Here is a 25,476-nt window from a genome sequence, read left to right on the forward strand (position 1 = left end):
TTGATTTTGACAAACATAATTCACTATCATATATATCTTGTACATTAAATCTAGTAAATTGTACATATATATCTTGAAAATTTTGGGCCCATAACTCAAAACTTATGAAATTTTAAATTTCCTTTAGTTCATTTTTTCTTTGAATTTAATTAATTAAGCATTTTTCATATTTTTTTTTTTGGTAAAGTTTAAGCATTTTTCATTTAATCTCTATTTTTATATTATTATGAAAATTAAAACAATATATTTTATCTTGATTATGATGTGGTGATGCTTGTAATGTCTCAAAAATAGATAATATTTGTTTCTGTATATATTACTGGTATTAGCTGTAAAAAAAGACCAAAAATAGCTCTAATTAATAAAATGAATAATTTTGTCCCCAATATATAGAATAAGTCTTTATTAAATAGCTCGTAAATAATTTATTGTGTCTCTTATGAGGGCGTTGATGCATACATTTGTCAAACTAATACAATGAACTACCATGAATTTTTTATCCTTGAGAAGTTTTAGAGATAAGTATGAAATATTCCTCAAATGGAAAAATTCAATTTCTATAAAAATAAAGGTTGGTAGGAAATATAGTACTTAGAATGGCTTATAATGATAAATGATTCCATTTGTAATACACGCCTGTATAAATAAAAGGATGCTGTTCTACTCTTAAGCATCAGTTTTATCCCTTGGTAATCAAATCTTTTGAGAAAATGGTGAGAAGTAACAAAGGTCGTCAAAAGATAGAGATGAAAAAAATAAAAAACGAGAGCAACCTTCAGGTGACTTTCTCCAAAAGAAGGTTTGGTCTCTTCAAGAAAGCCAGTGAGCTTTGCACATTGTGTGGTGCAGAGATTTTGATGATTGTGTTCTCTCCCAGTGGGAAAGCGTTTTCTTTTGGCCATCCTAGTGTTAGAGAACTAATTCATCGTTTTCTAAACGTTAACCACAATTCTCTCATTCCTCACCAACCAAACTACAATCTACAGCTTGCTGGATCTCATCCGGATAGAAATATACAATATCTCAATGAGAGGCTCACTCAGGTAAAACATAATTATATTTTATCATCTAAAATGTTCATATGCATAAACCATATAATGATTGAATCTCATTAATCCAGGTGCTGGCCAGACAGGAGAAGGCGAAACAAATAGAATGACATTGGACATGGTGAGACAATCCAGAGAAGAAAGAGGAAAAAGTTGGTATGAAAAAGATGTGAAAGAACTCGACCTGAATGAAACCGACAATCTGATATGTGCTCTTCAAGATGGGAAGAAGACGTTTGTAAGTGAGATGTTTGATTATCCTCAATTGAATGTTTCTCATCAGAGTTACATGGGAGAAAGTTTTGTCTTTGGTGGTGGTCGTAATGTTGATGTTGGCGGCATTGAGCTGTTTGATCAAAGAGTGAATACATTCAGCTATAATCCAGTCATGGATTTTCCTTACCAGACACCATTTTTTGGATACAACAATGTTGGAGTTATCGTTCCGGGATACAACATGAATTACATGTCAAATTACAACTTCAACGAGAGATACTAGAGTCTGAAGCTAGAAGAGCAGCTTTGATATTGAAATCATATCCTAATTTTTCTTGTGTCGTGAGACTTGATTTTATTTTTCCTTTACATTCAGTATGTTGGCTGCTTGTATTCATTGTCGATTTAAGAACAAAGATAGTGAGAAAAATCTACAATACTTGAGTAGAAATAATATTATTTATATCTTATGAATGTTGATTTTGACAAACATAATTCACTATCATTAGGAACATTAACTCTAGTAAATTGTACATATATATCTTGAAAATTTTGGGCCCATAACTCAAAACTTATGAAATTTTAAATTTCTTTTAGTTCATGTTTCTTTGAATTTAACTAATTAAGCATTTTTCATATATTTTTTAGGTAAAGTTTGACCATTTTTCATTTAATCTCTATTTTTATATTATTATGAAAAATAAAACAGTATATTTTATCTTGATTATGATGTGGCGATGCTAGTAATGTCTCAAAAATATATAATATTTGTTTCTGTATATATTACTTGTATTAGCTGTAAAAAAGACCAAAAATAGCTCTAATTAATAAAATGAATAATTTTTTTCCCCAATATATAGAATAAGTCGTTATAAAAGTAGCTCGTAAATAATTTATTGTATCTCTTATGGGGGCGTTGATGCATACATTTGTCAAACTAATACAATGAACTACCATGAACTTTTTTATCCTTGAGAAAATTTAGAGATAAGTATGATATATTCCTCAAATGGAAAAAATTCAATTTCGATAAAAATAAAGGTTGGTAGGAAATATAATACTTAGAATGGCTTATAATGATAAATGATTCCATTTGTAATACACGCCTGTATAAATAAAAGGAAGTTGTTCTACTCTTAAGCATCTGTTTTATATCTTGGTAATCAAATCTTTTGAGAAAATGGTGACAAAGGTCGTCAAAAGATAGAGATGAAAAAAATAAAAAACGAGAGCAACCTTCAGGTGACTTTCTCCAAAAGAAGGTTTGGTCTCTTCAAGAAAGCCAGTGAGCTTTGCACATTGTGTGGTGCAGAGATTTTGATGATTGTGTTCTCTCCCGGTGGGAAAGCGTTTTCTTTTGGCCATCCTAGTGTTAGAGAACTAATTCATCGTTTTCTAAACGTTAACCACAATTCTCTAATTCCTCACCAACCAAACTACAATCTACAGCTTGCTGAATCTCATCCGGATAGAAATATACAATATCTCAACGAGATGCTCACTCAGGTAAAACATAATTATATTTTATCATCTAAAATGTTCATATGCATAAACCATATAATGATTGAATCTCATTAATCCAGGTGCTGGCCAGACAGGAGAAGGCGAAACAAATAGAATGACATTGGACATGGTGAGACAATCCAGAGAAGAAAGAGGAAAAAGTTGGTATGAAAAAGATGTGAAAGAACTCGACCTGAATGAAACCGACAATCTGATATGTGCTCTTCAAGATGGGAAGAAGACGTTTGTAAGTGAGATGTCTGATTATCCTCAATTGAATGTTTCTCATCAGAGTTACATGGGAGAAAGTTTTGTCTTTGGTGGTGGTTGTAATGTTGATGTTGGCGGCATTGAGCTGTTTGATCAAAGAGTGAATACATTCAGCTATAATCCAGTCATGGATTTTCCTTACCAGACACCATTTTTTGGATACAACAATGTTGGAGTTATCGTTCCGGGATACAACATGAACTACATGTCAAATTACAACTTCAACGAGAGATACTAGAGTCTGAAGCTAGAAGAGCAGCTTTGATATTGAAATCATATCCTAACAGTTCTTGTGTCGTGAGACTTGATTTTATTTTTCCTTTACATTCATTATGTTGGCTGCTTGTATTCATTGTCGATTTAAGAACAAAGATAGTGAGAAAAATCTACAATACTTGAGTAGAAATAATATTATTTATATCTTATGAATGTTGATTTTGACAAACATAATTCACTATCATTAGGAACATTAACTCTAGTAAATTGTACATATATATCTTGAAAATTTTGGGCCCATAACTCAAAACTTATGAAATTTTAAATTTCTTTTAGTTCATTTTTCTTTGAATTTAATTAATTAAGCATTTTTCATATATTTTTTAGGTAAAGTTTGACCATTTTTCATTTAATCTCTATTTTTATATTATTATGAAAAATAAAACAGTATATTTTATCTTGATTATGATGTGGCGATGCTAGTAATGTCTCAAAAATATATAATATTTGTTTCTGTATATATTACTTGTATTAGCTGTAAAAAAGACCAAAAATAGCTCTAATTAATAAAATGAATATTTTTTTTCCCCAATATATAGAATAAGTCGTTATAAAAGTAGCTCGTAAATAATTTATTGTATCTCTTATGGGGGCGTTGATGCATACATTTGTCAAACTAATACAATGAACTACCATGAATTTTTTTATCCTTGAGAAAATTTAGAGATAAGTATGAAATATTCCTCAAATGGAAAAAATTCAATTTCGATAAAAATAAAGGTTGGTAGGAAATATAATACTTGGAATGGCTTATAATGATAAATGATTCCATTTGTAATACACGTCTGTATAAATAAAAGGAAGCTGTTCTACTCTTAAGCATCAGTTTTATATCTTGGTAATCAAATCTTTTGAGAAAATGGTGACAAAGGTCGTCAAAAGATAGAGATGAAAAAAATAAAAAACGAGAGCAACCTTCAGGTGACTTTCGCCAAAAGAAGGTTTGGTCTCTTCAAGAAAGCCAGTGAGCTTTGCACATTGTGTGGTGCAGAGATTTTGATGATTGTGTTCTCTCCCGGTGGGAAAGCGTTTTCTTTTGGCCATCCTAGTGTTAGAGAACTAATTCATCGTTTTCTAAACGTTAACCACAATTCTCTCATTCCTCACCAACCAAACTACAATCTACAGCTTGCTGAATCTCATCCGGATAGAAATATACAATATCTCAACGAGATGCTCACTCAGGTAAAACATAATTATATTTTATCATCTAAAATGTTCATATGCATAAACCATATAATGATTGAATCTCATTAATCCAGGTGCTGGCCAGACAGGAGAAGGCGAAACAAATAGAATGACATTGGACATGGTGAGACAATCCAGAGAAGAAAGAGGAAAAAGTTGGTATGAAAAAGATGTGAAAGAACTCGACCTGAATGAAACCGACAATCTGAAATGTGCTCTTCAAGATGGGAAGAAGACGTTTGTAAGTGAGATGTCTGATTATCCTCAATTGAATGTTTCTCATCAGAGTTACATGGGAGAAAGTTTTGTCTTTGGTGGTGGTCGTAATGTTGATGTTGGCGGCATTGAGCTGTTTGATCAAAGAGTGAATACATTCAGCTATAATCCAGTCATGGATTTTCCTTACCAGACACCATTTTTTGGATACAACAATGTTGGAGTTATCGTTCCGGGATACAACATGAACTACATGTCAAATTACAACTTCAACGAGAGATACTAGAGTCTGAAGCTAGAAGAGCAGCTTTGATATTGAAATCATCCAAACATTTCTTGTGTCGTGAGACTTGATTTTATTTTTCCTTTACATTCAGTATGTTGGCTGCTTGTATTCATTGTCGATTTAAGAACAAAGATAGTGAGAAATATCTAAAATACTTGAGTAGAAATAATATTATTTATATCTTATGAATGTTGATTTTGACAAACATAATTCACTATCATTAGGAACATTAACTCTAGTAAATTGTACATATATATCTTGAAAATTTTGGGCCCATAACTCAAAACTTATGAAATTTTAAATTTCCTTTAGTTCATTTTTCTTTGAATTTAATTAATTAAGCATTTTTCATATTTTTTTTGGTAAAGTTTCACCATTTTTCATTTAATCTCTATATTTATATTATTATGAAAATTAAAACAGTATATTTTATCTTGATTATGATGTGGCGATGCTAGTAATGTCTCAAAAATATATAATATTTGTTTCTGTATATATTACTTGTATTAGCTGTAAAAAAAGACCAAAAATAGCTCTAATTAATAAAATGAATAATTTGTTTCCCCAATATATAGAATAAGTCTTTATAAAATAGCTCGTAAATAATTTATTGTATCTCTTATGGGGGCGTTGAAGCATACATTTGTCAAACTAATACAATGAACTACCATGAATTTTTTTATCCTTGAGAAATTTTAGAGATAAGTATGAAATATTCCTCAAATGGAAAAATTCAATTTCGATAAAAATAAAGGTTGGTAGGAAATATAGTACTTAGAATGGCTTATAATGATAAATGATTCCATTTGTAATACACGCCTGTATAAATAAAAGGAAGTTGTTCTACTCTTAAGCATCAGATTTATCTCTTGGTAATCAAATCTTTTGGGAAAATGGTGAGAAGTAACAAAGATCGTCAAAAGATAGAGATGAAAAAAATAAAAAACGAGAGCAACCTTCAGGTGACTTTCTCCAAAAGAAGGTTTGGTCTCTTCAAGAAAGCCAGTGAGCTTTGCACATTGTGTGGTGCAGAGATTTTGATGATTGTGTTCTCTCCCCGTGGGAAAGCGTTTTCTTTTGGCCATCCTAGTGTTAGAGAACTAATTCATCGTTTTCTAAACGTTAACCACAATTAGCTCATTCCTCACCAACCAAACTACAATCTACAGCTTGCTGAATCTCGTCCGGATAGAAATATACAATATCTCAACGTGATGCTCACTCAGGTAAAACATAAGTATATTTTATTATCTAAAATGTTCATATGCATAAACCGTATAATGATTGAATCTCATTAATCCAGGTGCTGGCCAGACAGGAGAAGGCGAAACATAATAAAATGACATTGGACATGGTGAGACAATCCAGAGAAGAAAGAGGAAAAAGTTTGTATGAAAAAGATGTGAAAGAACTCGACCTGAATGAAACCGACAATCTGATATGTTCTCTTCAAGATGTGAAGAAGACGTTTGTAAGTGAGATGTCTGATTCTCCTCAATTGAATGTTTCTCATCAGAGTTACGTGGGAGAAAGTATTGTCTTTGGTGGTGGTCATAATGTTGATGTTGGCGGCATTGATCTGTTTGATCAAAGAGTGAATACATTCAGCTATAATCCAGTCATGGATTTTCCTTACCAGACACCATTTTTTGGATACAACAATGATGGAGTTATCGTTCCGGGATACAACATGAACTACATGTCAAATTACAACTTCAACGAGAGATACTAGAGTCTGAAGCTAGAAGAGCAGCTTTGATATTGAAATCATCCTAACATTTCTTGTGTCGTGAGACTTGATTTTATTTTTCCTTTACACATTCAGTATGTTGGCTGCTTGTATTCATTGTCGATTTAAGAACAAAGATAGTGAGAAAAATCTACAATACTTGAGTAGAAATAATATTATTTATATCTTATGAATGTTGATTTTGACAAACATAATTCACTATCATTAGGAACATTAACTCTAGTAAAATGTACATATATATCTTGAAAATTTTGGGCCCATAACTCAAAACTTATGAAATTTTCAATTTCTTTTAGTTCATTTTTCTTTGAATTTAATTAATTAAGCATTTTCATATATTTGTTTTGGTAAAGTTTGACCACTTTTCATTTAATCTCTATTTTTATATTATTATGAAAATTAAAACAGTATATTTTATCTTGATTATGATGTGGCGATGCTAGTAATGTCTCAAAAATATATAATATTTGTTTCTGTATATATTACTTGTATTAGCTGTAAAAAAGACCAAAAATAGCTCTAATTAATAAAATGAATAATTATTTCCCCAATATATAGAATAAGTTTTTATAAAATAGCTCGTAAATAATTTATTGTATCTCTTATGGGGGCGCTGATGCATACATTTGTCAAACTATTACAATGAACTACCATGAATTTTTGTATCCTTAAGAAATTTTAGAGATAAGTATGAAATATTCCTCCAATGGAAAAATTCAATTTCGATAAAAATAAAGGTTGGTAGGAAATATAGTAGTTAGAATGGCTTATAATGATAAATGATTCCATTTGTAATACACGCCTGTATAAATAAAAGGAAGTTGTTCTACTCTTAAGCATCAGTTTTATCTCTTGGTAATCAAATCTTTTGAGAAAATGGTGAGAAGTAACAAAGGTCTTCAAAAGATAGAGATGAAAAAAATAAAAAACGAGAGCAACCTTCAGGTGACTTTCTCCAAAAGAAGGTTTGGTCTCTTCAAGAAAGCCAGTGAGCTTTGCACATTGTGTGGTGCAGAGATTTTGATGATTGTTTTCTCTCCCGGTGGGAAAGCGTTTTCTTTTGGCCATCCTAGTGTTAGATAACTAATTCATCGTTTTCTAAACGTTAACCACAATTCTATAATTCCTCACCAACCAAACTACAATCTACAGCTTGCTGAATCTCGTCCGGATAGAAATATACAATATCTCAAGGAGATGCTCACTCAGGTAAAACATAATTATATTTTATTATCTAAAATGTTCATATGCATAAACCATAGAATGATTGAATCTCATTAATCCAGGTGCTGGCCAGACAGGAGAAGGCGAAACATAATAGAATGACATTGGACATGGTGAGACAATCCAGACAAGAAAGAGGAAAAAGTTGGTATGAAAAAGATGTGAAAGAACTCGACCTGAATGAAACCGACAATCTGATATGTGCTCTTCATGATGTGAAGAAGACGTTTGTAAGTGAGATGTCTGATTATCCTCAATTGAATGTTTCTCATCAGAGTTACATGGGACAAAGTTTTGTCTTTGGTGGTGGTCATAATGTTGATGTTGACGGCATTGATCTGTTTGATCAAAGAGTGAATACATTAAGCTATAATCCAGTCATGGATTTTCCTTACCAGACACCATTTTTTGGATACAACAATGATGGAGTTATCGGTCCGGGATACAACATGAACTACATGTCAAGTTACAACTTCAACGAGAGATACTAGAGTCTGAAGCTAGAAGAGCAGCTTTGATATTGAAATCATCCTAACAGTTCTTGTGTCGTGAGACTTGATTTTATTTTTCCTTTACATTCAGTATGTTGGCTGCTTGTATTCATTGTCGATTTAAGAACAAAGATAGTGAGAAAAATCTACAATACTTGAGTAGAAATAATATTATTTATATCTTATGAATGTTGATTTTGACAAACATAATTCACTATCATTAGGAACATTAACTCTAGTAAATTGTACATATATATCTTGAAAATTTTGGGCCCATAACTCCAAACTTATGAAATTTTAAATTTCCTTTAGTTCATTTTTCTTTGAATTTAATTAATTAAGCATTTTTCATATTTTGTTTTGGTAAAGTTTAAGCATTTTTCATTTAATCTCTATTTTTATATTATTATGAAAATTAAAACAATATATTTTATCTTGATTATGATGTGGTGATGCTTGTAATGTCTCAAAAATAGATAATATTTGTTTCTGTATATATTACTGGTATTAGCTGTAAAAAAAGACCAAAAATAGCTCTAATTAATAAAATGAATAATTTTGTCCCCAATATATAGAATAAGTCTTTATTAAATAGCTCGTAAATAATTTATTGTGTCTCTTATGAGGGCGTTGATGCATACATTTGTCAAACTAATACAATGAACTACCATGAATTTTTTATCCTTGAGAAGTTTTAGAGATAAGTATGAAATATTCCTCAAATGGACAAATTCAATTTCGATAAAAATAAAGGTTGGTAGGAAATATAGTACTTAGAATGGCTTATAATGATAAATGATTCCATTTGTAATACACGTCTGTATAAATAAAAGGAAGCTGTTCTACTCTTAAGCATTAGTTTTATCTCTTGGTAATCAAATCTTTTGAGAAAATGGTGAGAAGTAACAAAGGTCGTCAAAAGATAGAGATGAAAAAAAATAAAAAAAGAGAGCAACCTTCAGGTGACTTTCTCCAAAAGAAGGTTTGGTCTCTTCAAGAAACCAAGTGAGCTTTGCACATTGTGTGGTGCAGAGATTTTGATGATTGTGTTCTCTCTCGGTGGGAAAGCGTTTTCTTTTGGCCATCCTAGTGTTAGAGAACTAATTCATCGTTTTCTAAACGTTAACCACAATTCTCTCATTCCTCACCAACCAAACTACAATCTACAGCTTGCTGAATCTCGTCCGGATAGAAATATACAATATCTCAACGAGATGCTCACTCAGGTAAAACATAATTATATTTTATTATCTAAAATATTCATATGCATAAACCATATAATGATTGAATCTCATTAATCCAGGTGCTGACCAGACAGGAGAAGGCGAAACATAATAGAATGACTTTGGACATGGTGAGACAATCCAGAGAATAAAGAGGAAAAAGTTGGTATGAAAAAGATGTGAAAGAACTCGACCTGAATGAAACCGACAATCTGATATGTGCTCTTCAAGATGTGAAGAAGACATTTGTAAGTGAGATGTCTGATTATCCTCAATTGAATGTTTCTCATCAAAGTTACATGGGAGAAAGTTTTGTCTTTGGTGGGGGTCGTAATGTTGATGTTGACGGCATTGATCTGTTTGATCAAAGAGTGAATACATTCAGCTATAATCCAGTCATGGATTTTCCTTACCAGACACCATTTTTTGGATACAAAAATGATGGAGTTATCGTTCTGGGATACAACATGAACTACATGTCAAATTACAACTTCAACGAGAGATACTAGAGTCTGAAGCTAGAAGAGCAGCTTTGATATTGAAATCATCCTAACATTTCTTGTGTCGTGAGACTTGGTTTTATTTTTCCTTTACATTCAGTATGTTGGCTGCTTGTATTCATTGTCGATTTAAGAACAAAGATAGTGAGAAAACTCTACAATACTTGAGTAGAAATAATATTATTTATATCTTATGATTGTTGATTTTGACAAACATAATTCACTATCATTAGGAACATTAACTCTAGTAAATTGTACATATATATCTTGAAAATTTTGGGCCCATAACTCAAAACTTATGAAATTTTCAATTTCTTTTAGTTCATTTTTCTTTGAATTTAATTAATTAAGCATTTTCATATATTTTTTTTGGTAAAGTTTGACCACTTTTCATTTAATCTCTATTTTTATATTATTATGAAAATTAAAACAGTATATTTTATTTTGATTATGATGTGGCGATGCTAGTAATGTCTCAAAAATATATAATATTTGTTTCTGTATATATTACTTGTATTAGCTGTAAAAAACACCAAAAATAGCTCTAATTAATAAAATGAATAATTTTTTTCCCCAATATAATAAGTCTTTATAAAATAGCTCGTAAATAATTTATTGTATCCCTTATGGGGGCGTTGATGCATACATTTGTTAAACTAATACAATGAACTACCATGAATTTTTTTATCCTTGAGAAATTTTAGAGATAAGTATGAAATATTCCTCAAATGGAAAAATTCAATTTCGATAAAAATAAAGGTTGGTAGGAAATATAATACTTAGAATGGCTTATAATGATAAATGATTCCATTTGTAATACACGTCTGTATAAATAAAAGGAAGTTGTTCTACTCTTAAGCATCAGTTTTATCTCTTGGTAATCAAATCTTTTGAGAAAATGGTGAGAAGTAACAAAGGTCGTCAAAAGATAGAGATGAAAAAAAATAAAAAAAGAGAGCAACCTTCAGGTGACTTTCTCCAAAAGAAGGTTTGGTCTCTTCAAGAAACCAAGTGAGCTTTGCACATTGTGTGGTGCAGAGATTTTGATGATTGTGTTCTCTCTCGGTGGGAAAGCGTTTTCTTTTGGCCATCCTAGTGTTAGAGAACTAATTCATCGTTTTCTAAACGTTAACCACAATTCTCTCATTCCTCACCAACCAAACTACAATCTACAGCTTGCTGAATCTCGTCCGGATAGAAATATACAATATCTCAACGAGATGCTCACTCAGGTAAAACATAATTATATTTTATTATCTAAAATATTCATATGCATAAACCATATAATGATTGAATCTCATTAATCCAGGTGCTGACCAGACAGGAGAAGGCGAAACATAATAGAATGACTTTGGACATGGTGAGACAATCCAGAGAATAAAGAGGAAAAAGTTGGTATGAAAAAGATGTGAAAGAACTCGACCTGAATGAAACCGACAATCTGATATGTGCTCTTCAAGATGTGAAGAAGACTTTTGTAAGTGAGATGTCTGATTATCCTCAATTGAATGTTTCTCATCAAAGTTACATGGGAGAAAGTTTTGTCTTTGGTGGGGGTCGTAATGTTGATGTTGACGGCATTGATCTGTTTGATCAAAGAGTGAATACATTCAGCTATAATCCAGTCATGGATTTTCCTTACCAGACACCATTTTTTGGATACAAAAATGATGGAGTTATCGTTCTGGGATACAACATGAACTACATGTCAAATTACAACTTCAACGAGAGATACTAGAGTCTGAAGCTAGAAGAGCAGCTTTGATATTGAAATCATCCTAACATTTCTTGTGTCGTGAGACTTGGTTTTATTTTTCCTTTACATTCAGTATGTTGGCTGCTTGTATTCATTGTCGATTTAAGAACAAAGATAGTGAGAAAACTCTACAATACTTGAGTAGAAATAATATTATTTATATCTTATGAATGTTGATTTTGACAAACATAATTCACTATCATTAGGAACATTAACTCTAGTAAATTGTACATATATATCTTGAAAATTTTGGGCCCATAACTCAAAACTTATGAAATTTTCAATTTCTTTTAGTTCATTTTTCTTTGAATTTAATTAATTAAGCATTTTCATATATTTTTTTTGGTAAAGTTTGACCACTTTTCATTTAATCTCTATTTTTATATTATTATGAAAATTAAAACAGTATATTTTATTTTGATTATGATGTGGCGATGCTAGTAATGTCTCAAAAATATATAATATTTGTTTCTGTATATATTACTTGTATTAGCTGTAAAAAACACCAAAAATAGCTCTAATTAATAAAATGAATAATTTTTTTCCCCAATATAATAAGTCTTTATAAAATAGCTCGTAAATAATTTATTGTATCCCTTATGGGGGCGTTGATGCATACATTTGTTAAACTAATACAATGAACTACCATGAATTTTTTTATCCTTGAGAAATTTTAGAGATAAGTATGAAATATTCCTCAAATGGAAAAATTCAATTTCGATAAAAATAAAGGTTGGTAGGAAATATAATACTTAGAATGGCTTATAATGATAAATGATTCCATTTGTAATACACGTCTGTATAAATAAAAGGAAGTTGTTCTACTCTTAAGCATCAGTTTTATCTCTTGGTAATCAAATCTTTTGAGAAAATGGTGAGAAGTAACAAAGGTCGTCAAAAGATAGAGATGAAAAAAAATAAAAAAAGAGAGCAACCTTCAGGTGACTTTCTCCAAAAGAAGGTTTGGTCTCTTCAAGAAACCAAGTGAGCTTTGCACATTGTGTGGTGCAGAGATTTTGATGATTGTGTTCTCTCTCGGTGGGAAAGCGTTTTCTTTTGGCCATCCTAGTGTTAGAGAACTAATTCATCGTTTTCTAAACGTTAACCACAATTCTCTCATTCCTCACCAACCAAACTACAATCTACAGCTTGCTGAATCTCGTCCGGATAGAAATATACAATATCTCAACGAGATGCTCACTCAGGTAAAACATAATTATATTTTATTATCTAAAATATTCATATGCATAAACCATATAATGATTGAATCTCATTAATCCAGGTGCTGACCAGACAGGAGAAGGCGAAACATAATAGAATGACTTTGGACATGGTGAGACAATCCAGAGAATAAAGAGGAAAAAGTTGGTATGAAAAAGATGTGAAAGAACTCGACCTGAATGAAACCGACAATCTGATATGTGCTCTTCAAGATGTGAAGAAGACTTTTGTAAGTGAGATGTCTGATTATCCTCAATTGAATGTTTCTCATCAAAGTTACATGGGAGAAAGTTTTGTCTTTGGTGGGGGTCGTAATGTTGATGTTGACGGCATTGATCTGTTTGATCAAAGAGTGAATACATTCAGCTATAATCCAGTCATGGATTTTCCTTACCAGACACCATTTTTTGGATACAAAAATGATGGAGTTATCGTTCTGGGATACAACATGAACTACATGTCAAATTACAACTTCAACGAGAGATACTAGAGTCTGAAGCTAGAAGAGCAGCTTTGATATTGAAATCATCCTAACATTTCTTGTGTCGTGAGACTTGGTTTTATTTTTCCTTTACATTCAGTATGTTGGCTGCTTGTATTCATTGTCGATTTAAGAACAAAGATAGTGAGAAAACTCTACAATACTTGAGTAGAAATAATATTATTTATATCTTATGAATGTTGATTTTGACAAACATAATTCACTATCATTAGGAACATTAACTCTAGTAAATTGTACATATATATCTTGAAAATTTTGGGCCCATAACTCAAAACTTATGAAATTTTCAATTTCTTTTAGTTCATTTTTCTTTGAATTTAATTAATTAAGCATTTTCATATATTTTTTTTGGTAAAGTTTGACCACTTTTCATTTAATCTCTATTTTTATATTATTATGAAAATTAAAACAGTATATTTTATTTTGATTATGATGTGGCGATGCTAGTAATGTCTCAAAAATATATAATATTTGTTTCTGTATATATTACTTGTATTAGCTGTAAAAAACACCAAAAATAGCTCTAATTAATAAAATGAATAATTTTTTTCCCCAATATAATAAGTCTTTATAAAATAGCTCGTAAATAATTTATTGTATCCCTTATGGGGGCGTTGATGCATACATTTGTTAAACTAATACAATGAACTACCATGAATTTTTTTATCCTTGAGAAATTTTAGAGATAAGTATGAAATATTCCTCAAATGGAAAAATTCAATTTCGATAAAAATAAAGGTTGGTAGGAAATATAATACTTAGAATGGCTTATAATGATAAATGATTCCATTTGTAATACACGTCTGTATAAATAAAAGGAAGTTGTTCTACTCTTAAGCATCAGTTTTATCTCTTGGTAATCAAATCTTTTGAGAAAATGGTGAGAAGTAACAAAGGTCGTCAAAAGATAGAGATGAAAAAAAATAAAAAAAGAGAGCAACCTTCAGGTGACTTTCTCCAAAAGAAGGTTTGGTCTCTTCAAGAAAGCCAGTGAGCTTTGCACATTGTGTGGTGCAGAGATTTTGATGATTGTGTTCTCTCCCGGTGGGAAAGCGTTTTCTTTTGGCCATCCTAGTGTTAGAGAACTAATTCATCGTTTTCTAAACGTTAACCAGAATTCTCTCATTCCTCACCAACCAAACTACAATCTACAGCTTGCTGAATCTCGTCCGGATAGAAATATACAATATCTCAAGGAGATGCTCACTCAGGTAAAACATAATTATATTTTATTATCTAAAATGTTCATATGCATAAACCATAGAATGATTGAATCTCATTAATCCAGGTGCTGGCCAGACAGGAGAAGGCGAAACATAATAGAATGACATTGGACATGGTGAGACAATCCAGAGAAGAAAGAGGAAAAAGTTGGTATGAAAAAGATGTGAAAGAACTCAACCTGAATGAAACCGACAATCTGATATGTGCTCTTCAAGATGTGAAGAAGACTTTTGTGAGTGAGATGTCTGATTATCCTCAATTGAATGTTTCTCATCAAAGTTACATGGGAGAAAGTTTTGTCTTTGGTGGTGGTCGTAATGTTGATGTTGACGGCATTGATCTGTTTGATCAAAGAGTGAATACATTCAGCTATAATCCATTTTCCTTACCAGACACCATTTTTTGGATACAACAATGATGAGAGTTATCGGTCCGGGATACAACATGAACTACATGCCAAGTTACAACTTCAACGAGAGATACTAGTGTCTGAAGCTAGAAGAGCAGCTTTGATATTGAAATCATCCTAATTTTTCTTGTGTCGTGAGACTTGATTTTATTTTTCCTTTACATTCAGTATGTTGGCTGCTTGTATTCATTGTCGATTTAAGAACAAAGATAGTGAGAAAAATCTACAATACATGAGTAGAAATAATATTATTTATATCTTATGAATGTTGATTTTGACAAACATAATTCACTATCATTAGGAACATTAACTCTAGTAAATTGTACATATATATCTTGAAAATTTTGGGCCCATAACTCAAAACTTATGAAATTTTAAATTTCCTTTAGTTCATTTTTCTTTGAATTTAATTAATTAAGCATTTTTCATATTTTTTTTTGGTAAAGTTTAAGCATTTTTCATTTAATCTCTATTTTCTATTATTATGAAAATTAAAACAATATATTTTATCTTGATTATGATGTGGCGATGCTTGTAATGTCTCAAAAATAGATAATATTTGTTTCTGTATATATTACTGGTATTAGCTGTAAAAAAAGACCAAAAATAGCTCTAATTAATAAAATGAATAATTTTGTCCCCAATATATAGAATAAGTCTTTATAAAATAGCTCGTAAATAATTTATTGTGTCTCTTATGAGGGCGTTGATGCATACATTTGTCAAACTAATACAATGAACTACCATGAATTTTTTTATCCTTGAGAAATTTTAGAGATAAGTATGAAATATTCCTCAAATGGAAAAATTCAATTTCGATAAAAATAAAGGTTGGTAGGAAATATAGTACTTAGATTGGCTTATAATGATAAATGATTCCATGTGTAATACACGCCTGTATAAATAAAAGGAAGTTGTTCTACTCTTAAGCATCAGTTTTATCTCTTGTTAATCAAATCTTTTGAGAAAATGATGAGAAGTAACACAGGTCATCAAAAGATAGATATGAAAAAAATAAAAAATGAGAGCAACCTTCAGGTGACTTCCTCCAAAAGAAGGTTTGGTCTCTTCAAGAAAGTCAGTGAGCTTGGCACATTGTGTGGTGCAAAGATTTTGATGATTGTGTTCTCTCACCCGGTGGGAAAGCGGTTTCTTTTGGCCATTCTAGTGTTAGAGGTTACCGTTCTGTTGCTGATCTTGTTGCTTGCGGTGTTCTCATGCAAGGCAATCTTGAGGAGGTGCTCCTCTGAATTTACAGAGTTTTCTTCTTTAACACTCATCGTGTTCACCTAGGGTTTTACGTGAGGCCAAGCTTTCTCGATGAAGAATCTGGAACTGGCCGAGGAGGAAATAAAGAAAAAGATCAAAACGTTATATATATATATATAAAAAAAAAAAAAGAGCATGACTCTAGAACTCTCTTGATTGGAGGCAAATTCACGATTCACGAATATACAAAACGCATTTATCGAGATCTGTGGTATCTTGATCATGAGATTCACTTGGTTCCCTGAAAAGGCACAAAAGCAGAGAAGAATCAAAAGCGGAGAAGCCATGTTAGATCTAACAAAGACACAAGCTAAACGTCTTGGCTGTGTACAAGCAATAATAGCTCACTCAGCCTCTTTCAGAAGTTACCATACCCAAATTCACAACCTCCTTTCTCCATTGGTTTTGATAATGACTTGCAATACCATACAATTATCATCATTGGAGAGGCTGGATACTTTAGAACATTGGATCTTGTCGGAGAATCTGGAGACGAACTGTGTAATTCACATGTGTACTCTTATATTCCAAGTTTAGTGCAATTCAAGCAACCTGCTACTAAATGGAACGTGTCTATCACAAAATGCGTCTCTCTATTTGTGGCTACTGCCATGAACATGATAGAGTTATTTCTCTCGTTTATGAAGTAAGTATGAGTCAAATAGTGCACCAAAAGATGTAATTTAACGCTCTACAAAGCTTGTTATATATCCTGATCAGGGCAAGGTTTGAAGGTTCCTCGTTTCATCTCTCACTAAACCAAAACGTGTCCATGACACAAAACTCATATTTGGATTTGTATACTTGCATGTTATAATATAAGACGTGAACAAATTTATTCCCGTTTCTTACAAATCTGAGCAAGAACAATAATACATAAACAATTGTGAATAATACAGAGATGTTTCACAAAGGTTCTTGTCATTTTTACATACTTAATATGAAAGGTTTTCTTGTTTTTTTTTTGGTTTAAGGTTCAGAAGAAATCAACAGATGCCACAAGCAAAGAAGAAACGACAGTAAACATTTAACTTTCCCATATGTTTCACTCCGTACTCATCACTACTTGGTTTTCTGTATGTACAGAGAGATAATAATAACAAAGAGACCTTTCATCAGAGCTATGGTTCAAGCTTCATCTGAAGCGTTGGCTCAGAACCTGAAACATAGAAGATAAAGAGATTTCATTTAGTCATAAGACATGTTGTTCTAAAGTTTCCAATGGAACACTTTGGTTCTAATTTTTCTTACAGTTGTTGTTGTTGCTGCTCTGTTGCTGTATATCTCCAAAACCCATCTGAACTATGCTTTGCAGGTCATTGTTTTCCCAGAATCCTGGTGTCTGAAATTGAATCAAAACACACAAAAAGGATTGAGTTTTCGTTACACTCAAACGAGTTTCTAGAATCGAACATTAGCTACTAAACTACCTCAGCTTGAACAAAACCATCATTTGAGGGGAACTGTGTGTCTGAGAATCTGGGCATGTTCTTGCCAAGGGAATAGTATGCTGATGGAAGTCTTTGCTCTGAGCAAGCGATTGCGTAAAGAGACTGCGTTAAAGACTCCCCCGGTTGAATCATCTACACATACAGATGCATACATTATAGATAAAGAACATTCTATCAGAGCAACATGATACTCCAGCTTCAAAACCAGAATTTTTACCTCTGTGGACAAAGAAGCGTTAGCATTAAACTCCATCCTTGGATTTACAGTAGCCAGCTTCATGGACAAGAACTGAAGAAACAGACAGCAAGTTTCAGATTTCTAAGATACATTCAAACTCCAATTTCAAGAACATTTATGAAATACCATTTCTTACCTCAACTTGCCTCTGCAAGGACTGCACATAATTTATAATTTCATCAAGCATGACCGCTTTCCCTGTAATCCGGTTGCAACCAGGAACCAGATCCTGTAGCAACGTCATTCTCTCGCTAATCTTTTCTCTTCTTGCCTGAAACCAAACACACGCAAAAACATCAACATTGTGAACATCATAACATCCCAAAATCGACAAAAATAGATAAGGTGTTCAGTACTCTTTCAGCAAGACTGTGGCTATCTGTTGCCTGACCCCTTCTAGCTCTAACATGAATATAATCTTTAGGCGCCTCAGGAGGCTTAGCATCGTCGCCTTTACTATCACACTTCTCTATTCCGTTTTTACTACTCCCAGCTTCATCCTGCTTGCTTCTCTTCCCAGCCTTGGATCCACCATTCTCTCCTGAAACCTGAATCATAATTCCAAAACCAAACCATTTTTTGGTCAGAGTCAAAACATTTCCGGAACATCAAGAAACACACTAATAAAAGTCTATTAAGTCTCCACAAAACACACATATGGTTTCAAGAAAGCTACAGTTTCTTAAAGTCTAAATCTTTGAATTAGAGTGAGAGAGAGATTGCGAATTAAAAAACCTTGGAATTGGAAGCTGTAAGAGACGAAGAAGCTGGAGACTCCTTGCCATTACCAGTAGGTATCGATTTCCTCTTCCTGGAGTTAGATTTGGTGGTGTGAACTCGATCAGAAACCGAATCTGGATCCAACAACGAGCTCTTGTTACTCTCCTGCGTCGTTGGTTGTGACCCAAGTACCCCAAACTCTCGATCGGATCCGAATTGGCCTGGATACGGAGGGAATCTGATTCCACCGGAGATTGGGAAATTCTCAGAGATCTGAGAATTCAGAGAGAAAGATTGAAGAGTTAACGGTGAAATCTCTTGAGGGTTGCAGTATCTTCCAAGGAAATCGCCGATGCTTCCGTCATTGCCGTTGCCAAAGGGATCGCTCTGACCCAAAGGTAAGTAATTTAGGGTTTGCTCTGTTTCCTTGTCCATGTTCATCTATTAAAAAGACCAAAACTTTGATGACTAGAACAACTTCTCTGGGAATTCTGAAGAAGACCCAGAATCTGAATCAGGAAGCAAGATTGAAGTGGAAACAACTAAAATTGTGAAGTAAAAATAGAAACTTTATGTGTGTTTCTTCTCAAACAAAGTGAAGTGACAATTTTGTAACTTTGAACCCTTTGAGAAAAATGTAAGCTTTTTTCCCCAATTATGGGGTTTTGTGAAAGATCTATGAGGAAATGAGTCAGAGGAACTAGAAATGAAGAAGAATGATTGATCAATCAAAGTAGAGAGGAAAGAGAGAAAGAAGAGGCGGTGACTTTTTTTACTGATCAAAAAGATGAGGAAGAAGAAGAAGAAGGAGGTTTAAGAGAAAATGACAAAAAAAGAAAGTAATGATAAGAAAAATTCTAATTAATTTAGGAAATTAAAAAAGAGAGAGTTTTACAGTTCAAAAGGAGAAGAATCTTACGTGTGTTTATGTTAATGTGGTGGGAACATTAGATGGTGAAAGTGGGTAGGCTGCTTAGGCTGGCCTCTGTAATCATTGGAGTGAGAAGAAGAGAGAGAGAGAAGAGAAGAAGAGAGCATGTGCATGGCAGAGACAGGAAAGTTGTGGGAGAGAAAACAAACAAAAGGATAAAATTGATTGTTAATTATCATGTTTAATTATTCTTGGTTAAGCAGACTGTATTTTAAAATGAACAGATGGTACTCACCAAAACATGGTGTCAAAAAGTCAATAATTGACTTGCAAGGGGTTTAGATCTTGAATTGTTTGTTTTATTTATTAATCAAGTGATGCAAATTGATGTTTGTATTCTGAGTTGTGTATGTTAATGAAGTTAATAATGTGAAACCAAAACATTTTTTGAGTATACGCATATATTTTCATTGGTTTGTGTCTTGTGTGACATACAAATGATTATACAAATGAATTTGCATTTTTCTGCCTTTGAGCATATTTTGAAGTAGTCTGCTCCACTTGAGGTTACATTGGCAACAGTTGAGATGCATAGAGCTGGACATTGGGCTGAAGAGAAAGTTTCGTAGGGTTCTTAGGGGACACGTTCTAGTACATGCTGAAGTGCTTTCTTGATTCCTTCTTGTTCTAGAGACGTTGTTAAGTGTATCTCTTGCACCTGAAGTGTTTTAACATTTTTCTTAAAATCAAACCAAGATGATCTCTATCTATGGCTAGTTGGCTACAAATAGATAGATTCTGAGATTTACCTGTCTTCCCGCACGAGCAAGAAGAACAAACTTCCCATCAGAAGGCGGTGTCTGCGTGAACAGGCGCATAGAATCAGAATTTTCACTAGCATAATTTATACTTTATGGGATATTAAAGAGAAACAGAACTCACATTTGAGAGCCAAAGTTGTAGGTCTTGTGAAACTACTCTTTTCTCAAATCCTTGCCTGTTGATTTTCACAGCTTCTATTCTGCAATGTATAAATGAAAAGGAGGATTGATGAAGATGTAGTTACACATTGGAAAGTTCTTCCATCTTTAGATGGTTATGCCTCAAACATATATAATCTAAAATAATGCGTTCACAAAAAGTATCAGCCAGCAATAGCTATTGATATGTATATATTCAATTGCAAATCGAGAAGTGAACTAATCTAGTAGACTAGAGGTGATCCTAGTTACGATTCTCTTGTAAATAAGCAGATGGTATGCAGAGAGCTAATTAGGACTGCAATGGTAAATAAATTTGTATTGTAAACTATAAAATGATAGTGTCTGCATACCCATCTTCCTTTAATAGCTCTTCAAGTATTTTTTCTAACCCTGGAAGAGGTTCAATTGTATCCCCATTGTTTGAGCTTAGCGAAGAAGATCCAGTAGAGCTGTCCTGTAACAATATTCAATTATCTATTGCAGTAAATAACCAAGACCCACAACCACAAGAGACGGAAACACATTCATTCACATTGTCTAACCTTCAAAATAACTTTGTCCAATGTTTCTAAAAGAGGATCATCTTCCAGTTGTTTGATGGATAGTGTAATCCTTGATTTCTCTCTGCATTCGGAACAACTCTTGATCAAAATCTATATCATAAGTCATAACTAATAAATTTCAGTAACCAAAAGAAAGAAACTCACTTGTCAATATTGGTGACTATAACCCGAACCTCATCACCATCGCGTAGTACATCCCTAACATCTTGAACGTAATCCCAAGAGACTTCAGAGACATGCACTAATCCCGTTAAATGATAAAGACCTATACACACCAACCCACCAAATATTTCATCATCAATGTCACAAGCTCAGAACTAAAAAAGTTCAATCAAGAAATTTCAGTAAAAGCAAATACTACCATCATCGAAACGCAAGTGGATAAAGGCACCATAGTCCTCAACAGAACCTACTCTTCCAGTAAACACATCCCCCACATTAACGTTTTGAGAATACTTTGGCCATAACGCTAACTTCTCAGATAAAATCAACTTTCTATTTTCCTCATCAGCTTGAACAACCTAATATAAAGATTCACCTCAATAACCATAGACACATTAGATAGACTACAAAAGCAAGCCAAAAGGAGAAAACTTTATTACCTTCACAGGAAGTTTGGAACCAACCAAAGTCTTAGCTATCTCATGAATACTCTTCTGAGGCTCTTTATAGAACAAACCACAAACCATCAATATAAAAATCGATACTTTAACAACTCAAAAAAACAAAGCTTGTGAGAGTTTTGATTACCTTTACAAGAACGTGAAGGGCTTAGTTGTGGATAAGGAAGAAACCCAACAAGAGAATGAAAACGAATAAGTAAGCCACCACCATTAAAGCCTTCAACTTGACCTTCAAATGTATCACCACTTTTACTATAAGCCTTTGCTATTTTCCAATCGCTTGGTCCTGAAGCAGAAGCATCATCGTAAGTATCACCGAGAAGAGAATTGGAAGCGGAGAGAACTGAGGAAGAGGGCGAATGATCGGAGTTTCTATCTGTATCTGCGGTGGCGGAGCTTGATAATGATTTGACGATACAGAGCAGAGAGCTTCTATGTGATGGAGAAAAGGAAGAAGAAGGGAGGAGTCTAAGTGGGCAAGAGAGGAAACAAGATTGTTGGTCGAAGAGATGAGAAGAGAATGAAACAGAACCCAATGTCGTAGCGCCACTGAACACCGCCATTTTGTTGCGCGGCAGAACAAAAAAACGCCGCGGAGATTGAAGGTGGGAGTTTTAATGGTGTTATTGGATTTTGGATAAGAAAGTGAGAGACTGGTGATGAAGGTGACGTGGCACTTGTCAGCTCACAGGTGCTAAAAGAGGAAAAGTCGTCGGTTGTACACATGGAGGAGCTTAAGTGGATGATTTTGTTAATAATAAGTGTTTGTGTTTTTGCAAGTTTGTCGAATAAAACGTACTAAAAAATATTTTTGGAAGTATGAGTTTATTTTATAGTGGATATAAATTATAAATAATATTGAAAATTTTATATCAGTTAAGTTTGTAAAAATTTGATTTGATTTGATTTATTATACACAAATTCAAATTACGAACGAGTGAGATCATGTCTCTGTATTACAAAGATTTGGAATCTTTCTTTTATCTTTCTTTTCTTAACACCTTCATTTCGTATCTTATTCATGTTTTACTCAATATGTATTAGAGCATCATTCTAAACCAATAACATAAATTATTAATCTTTACCTAAAAACATAAATTATTAAGGAGTTGTATATCACATTCTACCTTAAAAATCTAAACATCTTTATTTGAAATAGGCACATAAGTTTCCCTATTTTGTTTCTGTTTTTTCTTCTTTACTTATTTTACACCTAAAAATATTGCATGTAAAAACAAAATAAAATGAAATAATTGAGTAGATCTTGTCTCGATGAAGGCGAAAAGCTTTCTCTCTCTTCTCTCTCTTAAATCTTTTAGAGATAGAAAGCTGTTGTATCATATTCCGGCGAATTTTATCGTCGTTTTTTGTTTCCGGCTAAGTCCGGTTATCTTTCTCGCTTAGATGCGAGTTCTCCTTAGCCCTTATGGCTAAGTTTTGTGTTTTCTTTTCCTTTTGCAGAGCCAAATAGATCTCTTTTCAGTTTAAAGAGGTCAAAGCCGAGTGATGTTACAGAGCTTTTGGATCATTAGAATGCTCGATTCCAATCAAGAGGAGAGTAAATCCTCATACACATAATTGTGGCCGTGATTGGCATCGTATGATGGTTTCTTCTTAAGTTTGTGAATCCTGATGGAAGGAATTCTGTGAGGGTGAAGAACAGTTTAGGAGAGCAAAGTTTTGCGACTAATCTGACATCTAGCCATCTCACGCTTTCCGGTGCTTCACAGATCTGAAGATTCATGAGGCTTTGTTTCTTAACACTCGGAGGAAGATGCATAAGGAAAGTGGTGATATTCGGAGCAAGAAGCTGAAGATCGATGGATCCCTATGCCGGAAAAAACGATTTTGATAGCCGAAATTTTGGATCTGATCGGAGAGACAGCTCCGGTGGAAGGCGGTGTCGACTCGGTCGTTTTCCACCCCAACATCGTAGTTTAACACGTGTCCATTACGTGTCCCTCTCTCTAAACCTAATTGTGCTTTGGTGTATTTTGTATTAGAATATTTAGGTTAATGATTGGGCTTAAACTTGTTGGGCTCCGTTTTTTCACCTTATATTTCTCTTTCATGTTGTCCATTAGGCTTATTTAATGAAATGAAAGATTGCCGACAAAAAAAAAAAGAAAAAAAAGATCTTGTCTCGATGAAAACACTCAACATTGTCAGTGGTGTTCCTTCCATGTTTTTGGGAGTGTGTCTTCTAAAACTCTCTTTTGATTCTCAGGGCATAACACGTCATGACGTCAACTTCGTCTTTGTGACCCATGATTGGTCTCTCAGGGTGTGTCTGAGAGTGAGTCGGAGAATGTGTCTCTGTATTTGTCTGAGAGTGTATCCGTGTCTGAGACAAGAAGTCTTCGTTGAGCTTCAGGTGCACCCATGTTTGCATCGATCCCGAGATTCTCTTCTTTTTCTTCGCACGACAAGTCACACTTTTCTGCTAGTTTTCCCGGCACGTTAACCGCGTCTAAGAGTGTATCTTGAAGTGCGTCCCTGTCTGAGCTAAGTGCGTCTGTGTTTTGGTAGTGACAACTCTGTCCCCGTACGTCTCCATCTCCATACCTGATTCAAAATCATGTTTTTATTGATCCTAAAACTCTCTTCATCCTCTTTGTCCACCAAAGCGACGGTGTCCTGGAACAAGGTATTTGCATTGGATTTGAGCCCTCATCTTCAAATTACTGATGAGGTAAAGTTTGCGCTTGACGAGGATAAGAAAGTCGTGGCAAGGTGACGTGGCAAAGTGACGTGGCAAGGCGATTTCAAAGGTGATTTAGGGTTTTGGCGTGTAACTCACGCTCCAGGGTTCTGGTGGCTCCGCTGCCGTCTCCGATGTCTCCCCTTCCGATGGTTCCTCCCCCGGTAATCCCATCAAAGGTTTCCAACTCTTCTGCGGTTCAGAATTCTCAAAGTCTCTCCAAACATACTCTCGATGTCCAAGTTGTTGATGGTAACCATACCATTCGAAATTTTCAAAGATGCGGCTCCTTTATGGGAGGATTTTCTTATTGGCAAGTTTCTTTCCACTATTGCACCGCATGTGGCAAAAATTCATGTCATTGTTAACAAGATCTGGCCTCTAGGGGATAAGTCTGTGAGGATGGATGTTTTTGAAGTTAATGAATCAACTGTTAAGTTTAGAATCAAGGATCTGGAGGTTAGAGAACGTGTTTTACGTCGTGGTATGTGGAATATAGCAGAGATCCTGATGGTTGTTTCTCGGTGGTCACCAATCATTGAGGAATCCCAGCCGGACATTAGGACAATACCAATGTGGGTTGTGATGAAGAGGGTTCCCCATAAGATGTTCACATGGAAGGGTTTAGGTTTCCTAGCAAGTGCAGTGGGTGATCCTAAGCGGCTACATCCCGACACAGTTCTTTGCAAGCAGTTTGGGGAAGCAAAAGTGTTTGTTGAGGTAGATTTATCCAAAGATCTCCCTAAGTTTTTT

At 33.6% G+C, this 25,476-nt stretch overlaps 2 protein-coding genes and 9 pseudogenes across 2 annotated transcripts; 9 read left to right on the forward strand and 2 right to left on the reverse strand.

The window, feature by feature from the left end:
* Positions 1-710: 710 nt before the first annotated feature.
* On the forward strand, positions 711-1,550 carry LOC104767804 (agamous-like MADS-box protein AGL62; annotated as a pseudogene).
* A 906-nt stretch (positions 1,551-2,456) lies between these two features.
* On the forward strand, positions 2,457-3,276 carry LOC147920503 (agamous-like MADS-box protein AGL62 pseudogene; annotated as a pseudogene).
* Positions 3,277-4,076: 800 nt separating this feature from the next.
* On the forward strand, positions 4,077-5,004 carry LOC104767803 (agamous-like MADS-box protein AGL62 pseudogene; annotated as a pseudogene).
* Positions 5,005-5,897: 893 nt separating this feature from the next.
* On the forward strand, positions 5,898-6,736 carry LOC104707078 (agamous-like MADS-box protein AGL62 pseudogene; annotated as a pseudogene).
* Positions 6,737-7,630: 894 nt separating this feature from the next.
* Positions 7,631-8,469, forward strand: LOC147920504 (agamous-like MADS-box protein AGL62 pseudogene; annotated as a pseudogene).
* An 892-nt stretch (positions 8,470-9,361) lies between these two features.
* On the forward strand, positions 9,362-10,201 carry LOC104707095 (agamous-like MADS-box protein AGL62 pseudogene; annotated as a pseudogene).
* An 889-nt stretch (positions 10,202-11,090) lies between these two features.
* Positions 11,091-11,930, forward strand: LOC147920505 (agamous-like MADS-box protein AGL62 pseudogene; annotated as a pseudogene).
* An 889-nt stretch (positions 11,931-12,819) lies between these two features.
* Positions 12,820-13,659, forward strand: LOC147920506 (agamous-like MADS-box protein AGL62 pseudogene; annotated as a pseudogene).
* An 889-nt stretch (positions 13,660-14,548) lies between these two features.
* On the forward strand, positions 14,549-15,381 carry LOC147920507 (agamous-like MADS-box protein AGL62 pseudogene; annotated as a pseudogene).
* Positions 15,382-17,430: 2,049 nt separating this feature from the next.
* On the reverse strand, positions 17,431-20,058 carry LOC104766289 (transcription factor bHLH77). The gene is made up of 7 exons (XM_010490144.3): positions 18,998-20,058; positions 18,619-18,810; positions 18,399-18,533; positions 18,242-18,313; positions 18,004-18,156; positions 17,825-17,915; positions 17,431-17,732 (listed from the first exon to the last, which is right to left on the reverse strand). Exons 1-7 carry the CDS (start codon positions 19,421-19,423, stop codon positions 17,695-17,697), a joined length of 1,107 nt encoding a protein of 368 aa, XP_010488446.2. The 5' UTR covers positions 19,424-20,058; the 3' UTR covers positions 17,431-17,694.
* Positions 20,059-20,190: 132 nt separating this feature from the next.
* LOC104766290 (uncharacterized) lies at positions 20,191-22,785 on the reverse strand. Its single transcript, XM_010490145.3, has 9 exons — positions 22,150-22,785; positions 22,002-22,063; positions 21,761-21,920; positions 21,544-21,664; positions 21,379-21,460; positions 21,187-21,290; positions 20,796-20,874; positions 20,663-20,713; positions 20,191-20,571 (listed from the first exon to the last, which is right to left on the reverse strand). Exons 1-9 carry the CDS (start codon positions 22,583-22,585, stop codon positions 20,488-20,490), a joined length of 1,179 nt encoding a protein of 392 aa, XP_010488447.2. The 5' UTR covers positions 22,586-22,785; the 3' UTR covers positions 20,191-20,487.
* Between the last annotated feature and the right edge of the window lie 2,691 nt (positions 22,786-25,476).

The sequence above is a fragment of the Camelina sativa genome, chromosome 19 (assembly GCF_030686135.1).
Source record: "Camelina sativa cultivar CO46 ecotype springtype chromosome 19, ASM3068613v1".
Taxonomy (NCBI): domain Eukaryota; kingdom Viridiplantae; phylum Streptophyta; class Magnoliopsida; order Brassicales; family Brassicaceae; genus Camelina; species Camelina sativa.

What these genes read in the sequence shown, in the direction of transcription:
- LOC104766289 (XM_010490144.3), bottom strand. Translation starts at nt 19,423, where the DNA reads ATGAACATGGACAAGGAAACAGAGCAAACCCTAAATTACTTACCTTTG. An exon ending in GCCACAGTCTTGCTGAAAGA is followed by an intron (nt 18,534 to 18,618) that starts GTACTGAACACC and finishes GTTTGGTTTCAG; the next exon opens with GCAAGAAGAGAAAAGATTAG. An exon ending in CCTTGCAGAGGCAAGTTGAG is followed by an intron (nt 18,314 to 18,398) that starts GTAAGAAATGGT and finishes CTGTTTCTTCAG; the next exon opens with TTCTTGTCCATGAAGCTGGC.
- LOC104766290 (XM_010490145.3), bottom strand. Translation starts at nt 22,585, where the DNA reads ATGGCGGTGTTCAGTGGCGCTACGACATTGGGTTCTGTTTCATTCTCT. An exon ending in CCCTTCACGTTCTTGTAAAG is followed by an intron (nt 22,064 to 22,149) that starts GTAATCAAAACT and finishes TGTTCTATAAAG; the next exon opens with AGCCTCAGAAGAGTATTCAT. An exon ending in CCACTTGCGTTTCGATGATG is followed by an intron (nt 21,665 to 21,760) that starts GTAGTATTTGCT and finishes TGGTGTGTATAG; the next exon opens with GTCTTTATCATTTAACGGGA.